The 13,579-nt window shown below is 46.1% G+C and overlaps 1 protein-coding gene across 5 annotated transcripts in view; it reads right to left on the reverse strand.

Annotated features, from left to right (window-relative positions):
• Positions 1-13,579, reverse strand: part of DENND2A (DENN domain containing 2A) — a 114,004-nt gene that overhangs the window by 6,241 nt on the left and 94,184 nt on the right. For all 5 annotated transcript variants that reach the window (XM_059711984.1, XM_059711981.1, XM_059711982.1 and 2 more), the window contains 2 exons: positions 3,972-4,149; positions 2,488-2,529 (listed from right to left, as the gene is read on the reverse strand). In XM_059711984.1, the coding sequence (XP_059567967.1) occupies positions 2,488-2,529; positions 3,972-4,149 (220 nt within the window). The remainder of the gene's footprint in view (positions 1-2,487; positions 2,530-3,971; positions 4,150-13,579) is intronic.

Consider the following 13,579-nt stretch of genomic DNA (forward strand, 5'->3'; position numbering starts at 1 on the left):
GATAAGTTAAAAAATAGAAATAAATAAAAAAACACAATATGGTACTGGCATAAAAAACAGACACATAAACCAGTGAAACAGAATCAACAGTCCAGAAAAAAGTCCACACATATATGGTCAATTGATAGTTCACAAGGGAGCCAAGAATACTCACTGGAGAAAGCATAATCTCCTTTTAATATATTTTTAAAAAAATTGATTTGAGAGAGAGGGAGAGATGGAAACATCAGGAAATGAAATCACTATGTTGAAGAGGTAACTGCATCCATGTTCACTGTAGCATTATTCACAACAGCCAAGACGTGGAAACAACCTAAGCGTTCACCAATGGATGAACAGGTAAAGAAAACGTCACACATACACACAGACAGATATACACGTGTACACACACAAAGAGGAATATTATTTAGCCATAAAAAGAAGAAAATCCTACCTTTTGCAACAACATGGATGAAACTGGAGGGTATTATGCTAAGAGAAATAAATCAGATAGAGAAAGACAAATACTGTATGTTCTCACTGATATTTGGAATCTAAAAAACCCCAAAACTTATTAGAAAGAGAGTAGAATGGTGACTGCTAGATGCTGGGGTTGGGGGAAATGTTGGTCCATGCTCTAAGATGAATAAGTTCTGGGGCACTAAGGTACAGCATGGTGACTAAGTTAACAATGTTGTATTACATACTTGAAAGTTATTGAGAGTAGATCTTAAATCTACACACACACACAAAGGTAGTTATGTGAGGTGATGGCCGTGTTAACTAAACTTATTATGGTAATCACTGTACAATATATATACATATCAAACCATCACGCTGTATACCTTATGCTTATGTATATGTCAATAATATTTTATAAAGCTTGGGAACAATATTAAATACAATACAATTACCTTGTGAAAAAGCTTGGAACCTAGTGGCTACACAAGAACTGTTTCCCACTGCCCTACCCTGTAGGGTGGCTGGTGCTGATCAGGACATGTGGCCAGGGCAGATGACCAGTGGATCAAAGCTGGATTTACAGCCCTGGCTGGGAGCTCAGTTGGTTAGACCATCGTCCTGATGCCCCAAGGTTGCGGTTTTGATCCCCGGTCAGGGCACATACAAGAATTAACCAATGAATACATAAATAAGTGGAACAACAAATCAATGTCTCTCTCTCTCTCAAATAAAAACAAATATATAAACAAAAAGCTGGCTTTATTATCTGGGTCTCAGCGTAGGAGAGCCCCGGGGAAGGGCCTCCCTGAGGGCCTTTGGGAATAAAAGTGAGTGGAACTAAGGATAGAAAATGGCATTACCACAACAGACAGAACTTTCTAGGGTGGCAGCTCCAAGTTTAAAAGCAATGCAATAGAATACCCCTAAAGCCTTCCTGTAATGTTCTTTGTAGGAGAGCTGGTAGGAGTTAGACCTCTCTGGCAAATGATAAGTGAGAAAATAATTGTGCATTACTTTTTATAATAATGAAAGTAGTTTATGCCGAAACCGGTTTGGCTCAGTGGATAGAGCGTCGGCCTGCGGACTGAAAGGTCCCAGGTTCGATTCCGGTCAAGGGCATGTACCTGGGTTGCGGGCATATCCCCAGTAGGAGATGTGCAGGAGGCAGCTGATCGATGTTTCTCTCTCATCGATGTTTCTGGCTCTCTATCTCTCTCCCTTCCTCTCTGTAAAAAATCAATAAAATATATTTTTAAAAAAAAGAAAGTAGTTTATAATCATTATAGAAAATACATGAAAGTTTGAAAACAATTTATTTATTTTTTATTTTTTAAAATATATTTTATTGATTTTTTACAGAGAGGAAGGGAGAGAGAGAGAGAGTTAGAAACATTGATGATAGAGAAACATCCATCAGCTGCCTCCTGCACATCTCCTACTGGGGATGTGCCCGCAACCCAGGTACATGCCCTTGACCGGAATCGAACCTGGGACCTTTTAGTCTGCAGGCCGACGCTCTATCCACTGAGCCAAACCGGTTCTGGCTTGAAAACAATTTAAAGTCACTCATAATCTGTCTCCCTTTCATTCTCTCACAATCAGCATTAATGTTTTGGTGAGTTTTCCTTTCCAACTTGTTTAGAGGCATATATATATATATATTCTCTTTCTCCTTTTTTAAAAACCACGCAAAAAATGTATATGATTTTGCATCCTAACTTTTCCCACTCAATATCATATCATAAACTTTGTTCTCAAATATTTTTTAAAAGCATGTTGAAAAAGACAAGAGTCTATCGGCAAACCTATGCAAAGATTCTAATTGGTAGAAAACCATTTTGTGACAGAAGACGTGGGGATCAATCCTTTGCTAAACCCCCTCTCTTTGGCCCCTGCCTTCTGGCTTCTCCTCAGTCCAGTTCTGGCTGGAGATTGGGAATGCCCAGGCCCACCCAGGAGCCTTTGCAGAGCTGGAAAGCTGAGCCCCAAACACCAGAGAGGTAAAAAGAGAGCGAGCAGCGGGCTGAAGCTGGCGTTCTCACTCACCTGTCTGAGGAACCGATTGTTGACGAGGTCGACTACAAGGACCTGCAAGATGAGGAAAAGGAACTATTATTGTCACCAGCGCTCCTGGGATATAGCGGTGGGCTCTTAGCTTTTTTCTGTCTTGGCACCAAAGAGGCAGTGGGGGTGGGGTAGAGTGGGCCATTTGTGGTTTCCTGACATTGCCACTGTGGCCACAAGTGAGGAAGAAGGGAGGTAGGGAGCAAGGGCTTTTCTGAATCCCATGCTTTCAACACTGCAACCGCAGGCTGGAACATGTGTGTGCCATGGCTGGACTCCCTGCCCTGCTCCCAGCTGGCTAAGGCAGGGCCTCTCAGGCTGCTTTCGGTGCATGGGTTACGGGGGTGGAGAGCAGATCCAGCTTCTGGGCTTTCCTTCGTCAGGCTTTCGGATAAAGCACCTTCCCTTCTGTCCCCAGAGCGGGCTGAGACCCAGGGCCAGAACCAGGGTGACGCAGGTGCCGGGCCTTTGCTTGCAGGGCCCTGAGAGCGAGCGAGACCTTCACTCAGGCCTCAGCACACGAGGGAGGAAGAGTGGGGCCTGATGGCCACCGGGTTTCCACAAAGAGCTAGAATATGGGCTCTCACATCCCAGGACCCCGCCCAGGGCTGAAGGGGCTTTCTCCTTCCTTCTCAAACACCCTATAGGACTGAACCAAGCCATGTTAGGGATCATAGGGCATCCAAACTTCTTGCAGCTCACGTACCCACACCTGGTTAATATTAATGCGATTTTAGGCCCACCTGGGCAATTAGAGGAGCCACATCTGGGGGCCCAGTTTAACTTTCAGGGCAGGTGTTCCCCAGGGGTTCAGGAGAGAGTGGCATCATTTAGTGCCCGCTGTTCCCTCTCTGGTGGCTGGGAGTTCTCAGTGCTCGGGGACAGACACTATTTAGAGCAGTGGTTCTCAACCTTGGCTGCACATTAGAATCACCTGGGAATCTTTTTAAAAATCCTGATTTCTGGGCCTCATCCTCCGGAAATTCTGTTTCTTTGTTATGGGGTGGGGCCACAACATTAGTAACAAAGAAACAGAATTTCCGGAGGATGAGGCCCAGAAATCAGGATTTTAAAAAGATTCCCAGGTGATTCTAATGTGCAGCCAAGGTTGAGAACCACTGATTTATCGGAAGGGGCTGGGATTCAATGACCACAGACCCGCCAAGTAAGACTCCACACCTGGATGCACACCTGAAAACCGGAACTTGATCATTAAGAACATTTTGGCGGTTGCCTTTTTACTGATATGATAAAGGACCTATTTGTAGACTTGGGGGGAGTGGCTATCTCATAAATAAAGCTGTGGGGTCCCCTGCTCCCCTGACACTGCTTGTCACACAGCCTTAGGCAGCACCTCCCTCTGTCCCCCATGGGAAGGGAACAGAGACATCCCCTAGGGAGCACCTCCCTCTGCCCTCTGGCCTCTGCCCCCCACAGGAGGGCACAGGGACATCCCAGGAGCTCACCTCTTCCAGGGGCAGCTCCCTGAGCAGCGGCAGTGAGCTGGTGAGCAGCCCGATGAGGAAGGGCGTTGGCGAGCACACGATGTCAACCATGGCCGGCGGCAGCACGGGGATGTAGGTGTGCTGCCAGGTGAAGGGGTAGGTGATGGCCACCATGGCGTGGCAGCACTTGGACAGCGTGCTGCAGCGGGAGAGAAGGGCGGGAGGGGTGGGTTCAGGGAGGGCCCAGAGAGAAACACTTGCACACCTCCCAAGGCACGTTGAAAAGGCATCCTGCACATATTAGGTGTGTCATGTAACAGAGCCTGACACAGGCTATTCCAGGCAAGTGGAGCTTCCTCCAGGCTCTGAGACATAGCCAGAGCGATGAAATTAACGCCCTGGCCAATTTTTGTAAGTGTGCCTTCACACGTGAGTCCCATTCACTGCTATGCCTTTTCCTCACACCACCCCGCCCCCGTTCAAGACCAAACCCAGAGCCTCTCTTCTCAGGACGCTCACGCTTCTCCTGAAGACGCTTAACATTCTAACGGGCCTTTTTTGTTCTCTCCCACACATCCTCTCAGCCAGTCAGGGGGATGGGTAACTCCGTGGGTATTCGCGTGGCAGCAGCCAGCTCCAAATGACTGTTTTGTAAAAGTGAAGCTCAGGTCGCCGAAACCGGTTTGGCTCAGTGGATAGAGCGTCGGCCTGCGGACTGAAGGGTCCCGGGTTTGATTCCGGTCAGGGGCATGTGCCTGGGTTGCGGGCACATTCCCTGTGGGGGATGTGCAGGAGGCAGCTGATCGATGTTTCTCTCTCATCGATGTTTCTAACTCTCTATCTCTCTCCCTTCCTCTCTGTAAAAAATCAATAAAATATATTTAAAAAAAAAAAAAAAAGTGAAGCTCAGGTCTAGTCACCCTTGCCTAGAATTCCAAACTTCAAGATATACTGGGAGTCTCTCTCTCTCTCTAATATATACATACTAGAGGCCTGATGCATGAAATTCATGCAAGCATAGCCCTCACAGCCCTGGCTGCCTTGTGGCCCTGCCCCCCACCCACTGGTCATTCTGGAAGGTCATTCCGCCATCTGGTCTAATTAGCATATTAGTTCTTTATTATATAGGAGATATATATATATATATTTTTTTTTTTTTTTTGAGGACTTTTTTTTTTTCTTTTCCCAATTACAGGGGAGTCTCTCTTAAAGAATAATGACCATGTTGTAGCCTTCTGTTGGCAAGCGCTGAGCCTTCCTAACCACTCTCCACACACTTTGTACAGTGCCTGGACCCACTCTCAGTTTATCCAGTGAATGGGTGGATTATTTGGGACGATCCTTTGGAATGTCAGTTCTACTGTGTGAAGACAGTGTTGACTGTGGCCGTCTGAGGTGAGTGAGATCTGGCTTTCTCTTTTCCTTGCAATCACTCCTTATTGCGGTGAGCCTGCTGCAGCAGCTCCCCTCTCCTCTTACCCTAGTATGCTGTCTCCAGGAGCTCGTGAGAAGTTGGTGTAATGTAAGAATAAAATAAAAGTGAGGGTCCAGTGGGTTCCCCTTGAGTGCACTGTGTCCTCTTCAGGGCGCGGGCACCTCCCAGCCGTTGCCCTGGTTCTTGGCTGCGCTCCGTGTAGGGGAAGTTGCGAGGAGGCTGAGTTCTGGACACATGGCGGCTCCTTTACTAGTCCCCATGATGCCAGGCAGCTATAAGCTCATTGTCATAAACTTTCCTGAGCTCATGAAAAAAGTCACTTAGTGCTGGCTTCAGGAGAAAAGAGGTGATTAAAAGATACTGGTTAGCAAGTGAAACGAGCCAGAGAGGAAAAGACAAATATTGTACGATTCCATTACACCGGAGGACTTTGGATGGGCAGATACATAGAGATAGGGAGTGGAAGAGAAGTTACCAGGGGCAGGGGAGTGGGGAATGAGGGGTTAATGGGTCCAAAGTTTCAGTTTGAGATGAAGAAGAGGCTCTAGAAATGGGCAGTAGTGACAGTTGCAAACATTGTGAATGTACTTAATGCCACTGAATTGTGTGTGAAAAAAGGATTAAAATGATATACTGTATGTTATGTATATTTTACCACAACAAAAAGTATTCATAAACTTCCAAGCGAGTTCCTCTGAATCCAGCACCCCCCTGAAACTTCCTAAAGTACACATTAGTCCTCTTTTCACCCACCCACCCTGGGGCCTGAAGTTAGTAAGGGCAATGCTGGATCTGTGCATGTACCAGTGTGAGTCTCCTAACGTTCCTGTCCCCTGTCTTGGCAAACAGTCATTCTCATAATAGTCACTGGAGTCAGGACATACCGCTTAGTAGCATAGCATCCACATGTTTCAGCGGTATTTAGTCCTTGTCTTTTTTTCGAATGATCACCCCCAAAATAAGAAAGATGCTACGCCAGTTTCCTTCAAATCACTACATGGTAACACCTTCTTTATTAGCTGAGTAAGCGCGAGACAGAACAGTTTAGTTAGGACTTATGCCAAGGAGAGACTATTAATAATTCAGCCACCAGCTTGGGGTGAAGTGATTTCTGTCTTTTGAGAATTTGCTCTCAAGCAGAAAAACTTTCCCCCCAAAGGCACAGCTTTCTCCCAGAGGGTCAAGAATGTTAAATACTTATAGTGAATTGTTTAGCATTTCTGTTTAATTTCCTTGCTCTATAGGCACTGAATGTGTAGCATTTACTTTGTTTTAAGGTGTTTTGATTTTAGGGCTGATCTGTGTTGGTGTGAGCTGGGGTCCAACCCCAGCAGGTCCAGGGGTCCCCAAAGGTGTGGACAGAGTCGGCGAAGAAGGAATGACACGGAGACAGTGTTCAGTTGATCAGCAGCCTAGCCAGGATCTCCAGCCAAGTTCTGGTCTGGATCTCCAGAGAGGTTCTGCTTCGGATCTCCAGCCAGGTTCTGTAGCCATGTTCCCTCGCTAGGTTCTCCAGCCAGGTTCTGTCTGAGATCTCCAACCAGGTTCGGTCACCAAGTTCTAGTCAGGTTCTCTTGCCATGTTCTATAGTCAGGTTCAGTCCAGGATCTTTTGCCATGTTCTCTCAAGTGAAGTTCTTCTGTCTCCAGGCTCTGTGTAGGTTCTGTCTTCTGAATTCTCTTCTAAGCTCTGTCTCCTGAATTCTGTGTTCTAAGTTCTGAGTGTTTCTGTCTTGTTACAACTGTATTTATACCAGTTGATTCAATCCTATCAATCTCTATTACAAAGGTTAGGGCGTTTCTTATCTCCATTCCAGGGAGAAAAGATTATGTAGTTTAAGCATGATTGTTCGTAGTTAAAGGGATTAATTACCCGCCTGGCACTTAGTTGAGGGGTTTTATTCCCTCCCTAACTTCAGGGGAAAATCCCTACCTGGGGATTCAACCTTTCTCGGAGAGGTGACCTTGGTTAAAACACAGCGCCAAGAAGGTGAGCAAACATATTAAGAACCGTATGCCATATATGCCAGGTCCCTTGAAACAGCAAGGATGGACCGGCTCCCGGCAGGTGTGTGATCAGTCCACAAAGTTTGTCTGCTCATACACTGTAGTTGTGAGGTCCTGACTTAGAAAACTAGGAGGCTAGCCCAGCCGGAGTGGCTCGGGTGGTTGGAGCGTCATCCTGTGCCCTGAAAGGTTGCTGGTTCGATTCCTGTCAGGGCACAGAGCTGGGTGGTGGCTTGGATCCCCGGCCCAGGCCCATACAGAAGGCAACTGATTTCTCTCTCTCTTTCTCTCCATATCCTCGGGTCAGGATTAAAAACAACAACAAAAACCTAGGAAGTTAAAATCTACAACATAGCTGTGTCTAGAGCTGCCTTTTCAGACTATATTTTGCAGCCCATTTTAGAGTCCTAAAATACTTTTAATAGGTTGTAATTAGCATTAAAAACAACAGCAAAAAGAATAGAATAAAAATAAGAGTTTGAAAAAAAAGAGTTTGCTGCATGTTTTCAGTTGTACTAGTACATGATCTGTGTACATGTGTGTGTTGCATGTACTGGGTCTGAATGTAAAATGTATTTCTCATGGTAGTCTGCAGTTAAAGGAAACCAATGATTTGGACTAGCGAACTGGGGGGTGGAGACAGGTAAAGAGCAATGGTTGAGTTGGAACTTTGATATGTTACATGTCTTACTGGGATGTTAGCTCTCATTTCCAAGTGACTAGAGAGAGTCCCTTAAAAGACTTTACTAGTGAACAAGAATTCCCTGAATGAAGAAGCATTTTGTATGAAATCCATCTCTTTTTATAGCACATTTGTTATAAGTTCCTAAATATTACTTGGAGAAAGAAATGGATCATGTGACAGTCTAGGTAGTAGACACTGTCATCTGTGGTCTACATCTCCAGCCTTTGAAACTCTCACTTTCGTCAATTCACTAAAAGAATAAAAACACAGAACTCACGTTTAAGAGTCCTTTTACATTTCAGAGTTGTGGTTCAAGCACTTTTGATTCCAGGGAAGGTACAGAATCACAGAACTTTTGACCTGGGAGTAATCTTAGAGATAGAGTTCATCCTCTTTTGAACTTTATAACTAAAGTCCCTGAGGCCAAAATGGGTGCAAGTCACCTCTGAGTTCAGGGGGGGAGGGGAGGGCAGGGGGATAGAAGAGTCCTGCAGACTGGAGCAGACGAAAGAGATATAGCAAGAAGAATGGAGCCAGAAGCCTTTGACTTTTTCTCAATTACTGCAGTAAAAAACACATCTGTTCACGCGCCCCCCCCCCCCCCCCCCCGCCCCGGCCGCAGCTCCCTTTCGCTTTCCTGTGCCTCATCCCTAGAAGGAGGAAGTACAATCGGTTGCTCCCTTCTCTCTGCTGCCACAGCACGCGCTGTGCTGTCTCCTGGTAGAAGCTCATGCTGCCCTGCAGAGCCGGGCAGGCCCCCAGAGGGTGAGGAGACCCTGGTTCAGCAGCAGTATGAGCCAACTGGATGACAAAGGCGGTTGGAACCAGTTTTTAAAACAACGATAAGCAACACCAGTGACATAGGGCGGGGAATAAATGTACGGAAAGATAAAATTCATTCAGGTAACTGGAATGCAGTGAGCTAAAGATAATGGTATTCAACTGCGATGGGACAAATGATGACAACTCAACTGGGTAACCTGCTGGACGGGGAGGTAGGTGTTGCCGCTATTGACTATTTTTCCTAGCGAGTGGTTTTTTGTTTTTTAAATGGTCTCTGTTGCAGCTAAACCCAAGCGTTTCCACAGCTGGTTAGCATGAGCACCCTGCTGGCTGGTGCAGGAGACAGGGCAGCAGGAACATGACAGACTGAGGAGCAGTTTGTTCCTCTTGCTCTCAAGCCCACATCATTCTTCTCTTAAAAAATGCCTCTTGAAACACTAGAAGGAAAGGTCAAATTCTGCAAATAACCAGTTAGTGGTAGCCTTTCCGCAAAAATAAGTTGTAGAGGAGAAAAGAGGGACTATTTTAAGTGTAGCTGAAGTGTTTTTCTCCATCTCTGCTGCAAATGCTAACGAAATTATTCCCTGACTTGTGAAGGCCATAGGAGCCTTCTGTGGGCGGGGGGTGTGGGGGGGTGGTGGTGGTGGTGAGGGGGGTGGGGGAGGTGAATGTGGGAAGAATAGTCTCTGGCTCTGGGGATGCTCAGGTGACTCCAAGCACACTTGCCACACAGCCTCACTGAGCATCTGCTGGGTGGAAGAGAGGCAGTGCTGCTGTGGGAAGGCCCAGGAAGAGAGCCCGGCAGCTGACTCATATTATAGTTGGGGTGGAGGAAAGGAACACCAGTGACAAAGCTGTGAACAATTTGTATAGAAGTGAGGGAGGGAGATGCCCAGTGGGAGTTTGGCTGGGACCCAGGGTTAAAAGCCGGGCAAAGGTTTTTTTGTTTTTGTTTTTTTTGTTAATCCTCACCTGATGATATTTTCCCATTGATTTTTAGAGAGAGTGGAAGGGAGGGGCCGAGACAGAGAGAGAGAAACATCGATGTGAGAGAGACACATGGATTGGTTGCCTCTGGCATGATCGAGCCCCAATTGAGCCTGCAACCGAGGTACATGCCTTTGACCAGCATCGAACCCGGGACCCTTCAGTCCATGGGCTGATGCTCTATTCACTGAGCCAAACCCACTAGGGCCATGGTCGGCAAACTCTCAACAGAGCCAGATATCAACAGTACTACGATTGAAATTTCTTTTGAGAGCCAAATTTTTTAAACTTAAACTATATAGGTAGGTACATTGTTATTAACTTAAGTAGGGTACTCCTAAGGCTTAGGAAGAGCCACACTCAAGGGCCCAAGAGCCGCATATGGCTTGCGAGTTGCAGTTTGCCGACCACGGCCTAGGGCAAAGCTGGGCGCAGGTGAGGTTCAGGTCCCAGAATGCTGACGCGAGTTCACAGGCATCGGGATGCACTTGTGAGTGCTAACATTCTCCTGCAGAGGGCGCTTCAGTTCTGGTGCCGCCCAGTCCCCGTGCCATCCGTGGGTTACTATGCTCACTGCCTTCCCACTCACCTAGGATGCCACCAGAAGAGTAAATGATGGGTTTCCTGAGCTAGACAGACACCCAGGAGTTTGAAGGATGAGCCCGTCAGTATTCTTTAGTATCCCAAGCAGAGCATCTCTCCTACCAGTGCATCATTGCCAGGAACAGGAATGACTGGTAGACTGTGGTCTGGCCTGGTGCCTGGTGAGACCTAGCGGGGGTGGGCGTCACCATGCAGTGGCTGCCACATTTCCATGACTGTACTTTCAAACCCTGAAGTGATGTGTCACTGAGTTTAAAAAGAACACAGGCTGGACCTCAAGAAAACTGTGATCTCAGGTAAAGCCCTTCACTTCTCCAGGCCTCAGACTCCTCTTCTGTTAAATAAGGAAAGGGGACTAGATGATTTCTGATGTCCTTCCAGATTTAATGTCTATAAACTACAAAGCGATAGAGAACCAGGCGCAGGCAATAGCTGTAACTGGAAAGAACCAAGACTTCTCGGGCTCATAAGCGAAGACAGGACCAAAGAGCAACGGTGACATCTCACTCACATGAAAGTGTTGGAGAGGATTTGAGCTGCCACAGTAAACCCCCAAAAGACAACACAAAGCCAGCACACCCTGGGAGGGACCTGACTCGGAGAGAACTGGATTAAGTGTCTAGCCCAGGGGTGGGCAAACTTTTTGACTCGAGGGCCACAATGGGTTCTTAAACTGGACCGGAGGGCCGGAACAAAAGCATGGATGGAGTGTTTGTGTGAACTAATATAAATTCAAAGTAAACATCATTGCATAAAAGGGTACGGTCTTTATTTTTTTTAGTTTTATTCATTTCAAACGGCTGGATCCGGCCCGTGGGCTGTAGTTTGCCCACGGCTGGTCTAGGCCAAGGTTCTGTTAGGATGGGTTTGGGGTAGAGGACAATAATCTGTGACTATGCTATTCTCTAAATATTTCTTCAAATGTTGTCTTCTTGGCAATCACAGGCAAAAATAGGTAGTTAATACTTAATATTTAATCAGACTGATGCTACTGTGTCACTAAAATTGCACTTAAAAATATATTTTTATTGATTTCAGAGAGGAAGGGAGAGGGAGAGATAGACACGTCAATGATGAGAGAGAATCACTGACTGGCCACCTCCCGAATGTCCCCGAATGGGGATCAAGCCTGCGAATGTGCAGGAGTGGGCAAAAGTAGGTTTATAGTTGTTCGTATGGAATCCCGGTTATGATTGTTACAATAGTTTTATTAACTCTGTTTCACATACTCACAACTGTAAACCTACTTTTGCCTACCCTGTATGTATCCCTAAGACTGTCAGCCACTCCAGGGGTCCTCCTTTCACCTCTGTAACTTGTTTCCTGAGCCCATGCAGTCCAGCTGGCTCACTTTTGGATGCCAGACCACCAAGACAGCAGCTACTCACTTTCAAACCCTGCTTGGGCAAACTCAGTGCTTGGAGAGGGCGTGCTTACAAACCCAACCTTTCTCTGAGATGGCAAACATTGCCGGACACAACTGATTCTAGACAGGACATGGGACCCCATTTAGGCTTACAGATACTGACTAAAAATGAACCAAAAGGCCTGGCCAGCATGGCTCAGCGGCTGAGTGTTGACCTATGAATCAGGTTCCATTCCCGGTTGGGGCATATGCCCAGGTTGCAGGCTTGAGCCCCCACGGAGGCAGCCGATCAAGGATTTTCTCTCATCATTGATGTTTCTATCTCTCTCTTCCTCTCTGAAATCAATAAAAATATATTTTTAAAAATGAACCAAAAGAGGCACACAAAAGGACAAAGGTGTACAGCTACATATGAACTTATTTGTGTAGTTACCCATATGTTAAAGCCAAGGTTCAAACTCCAGTATTTGTCAAGATTTGATATATCATTAGCTAGCAGTCTGTCATTCAGCTTCTAGTGTTACTGCACTATAAAAAGATAAAAAGTAAATTTCTTGAATATTGAAAACCCTGTCCCCTTCTCTCTCTTTCTCTGGAGCAGCTCACACCTTTCCCCCTCTTCTTCCCTCAAGGTGCCTACCTTTGCTCGCTCTCTCCCCCCTAAGCTCCAGGGGTCCTCCTTTTGCCTCTGTAACTTGTTTCCTGAGCCCATGCAGCCCAGCTGGTTCACTTTTTCTACTTCTGTAACTTTCTAAATAAACTTTCACTTGTATTTGAATAAAAAACAAACAATGAAAAAACCTCTGTTCCATATAGAACTTTTGTACGAATTTGTTAATGTGCAGCTTATGACTTTATTATTCAGCCTCATCTAGAGAGTTAGACAAAACTTTGGGAACTGAAATTAATAAACTAAAAAAAACAAAATGTTTATCATTAGGGAAATGAAGAAAGGGGTATAGGGAAATATTTATTTGGGTTGTTATGACAACAGAACAAGCCATCACAACAACATTCTTTCTTTTCCATCTGTCAGACTTTGGCTTGACACAGCTTAAGAAACACTCAATGTCCATCCTAAAGATGAAACGGAACAAAAATGTTATTCTAGATTTGATGGATTTTTGGCTCCACTTAAAACCCTTTTATAACTCATACAATATTTGCCACAACTCTGCTATTTCCTCTTGCAGTGGGCAGACTCACTAACAATGATGAGTAAATAAATTGTGTGGTAGGGGGAGGATGCTGGCAACAGTGACTACAGGCGTAAATCAGGCTGAGGTCCACCATCGGATGTCACAGGGCCATGCACTGAGTGTGTGGCATGCCCTGTTCTCATGCACTCCTCTATGGTGTTGAAAAGATTGGGGCTATGGATGGAAACCAGAAGAATGAGGCGCTTGCTTCCACTGCTAGCTGAACAGGGCCAGGAAGGGGTGCACGTGCAATGGGTGGAGAACTGTGCCAAGTTGATAAGGATGAAAGCACCAGCTCAAACTTATGTGGAAGGCTTTCTTTGTAGTAGATTTTTTTCAGGTCAAACTACTGGCAGCCAGCCACTGCCTCCCAAGCCCTAATTGTCAGGACTTAACCCAAGAACCCTTGATTTCCTATAGCTCTTTTCCCACAAACCAGAAAGAGCTGGGTGTTTGTTGATTCCTCCTGGAGGAACCCCCTCAGGTGGAGCAGCCCGGAGAGAGAAGGTGGGTTCTGGCTTTCCTGCTCGGTAACCTCACATACACGATGCTCTTTGGTGGGGTC

The sequence above is a fragment of the Myotis daubentonii genome, chromosome 10, assembly GCF_963259705.1.
Source record: "Myotis daubentonii chromosome 10, mMyoDau2.1, whole genome shotgun sequence".
NCBI lineage: Eukaryota > Metazoa > Chordata > Mammalia > Chiroptera > Vespertilionidae > Myotis > Myotis daubentonii.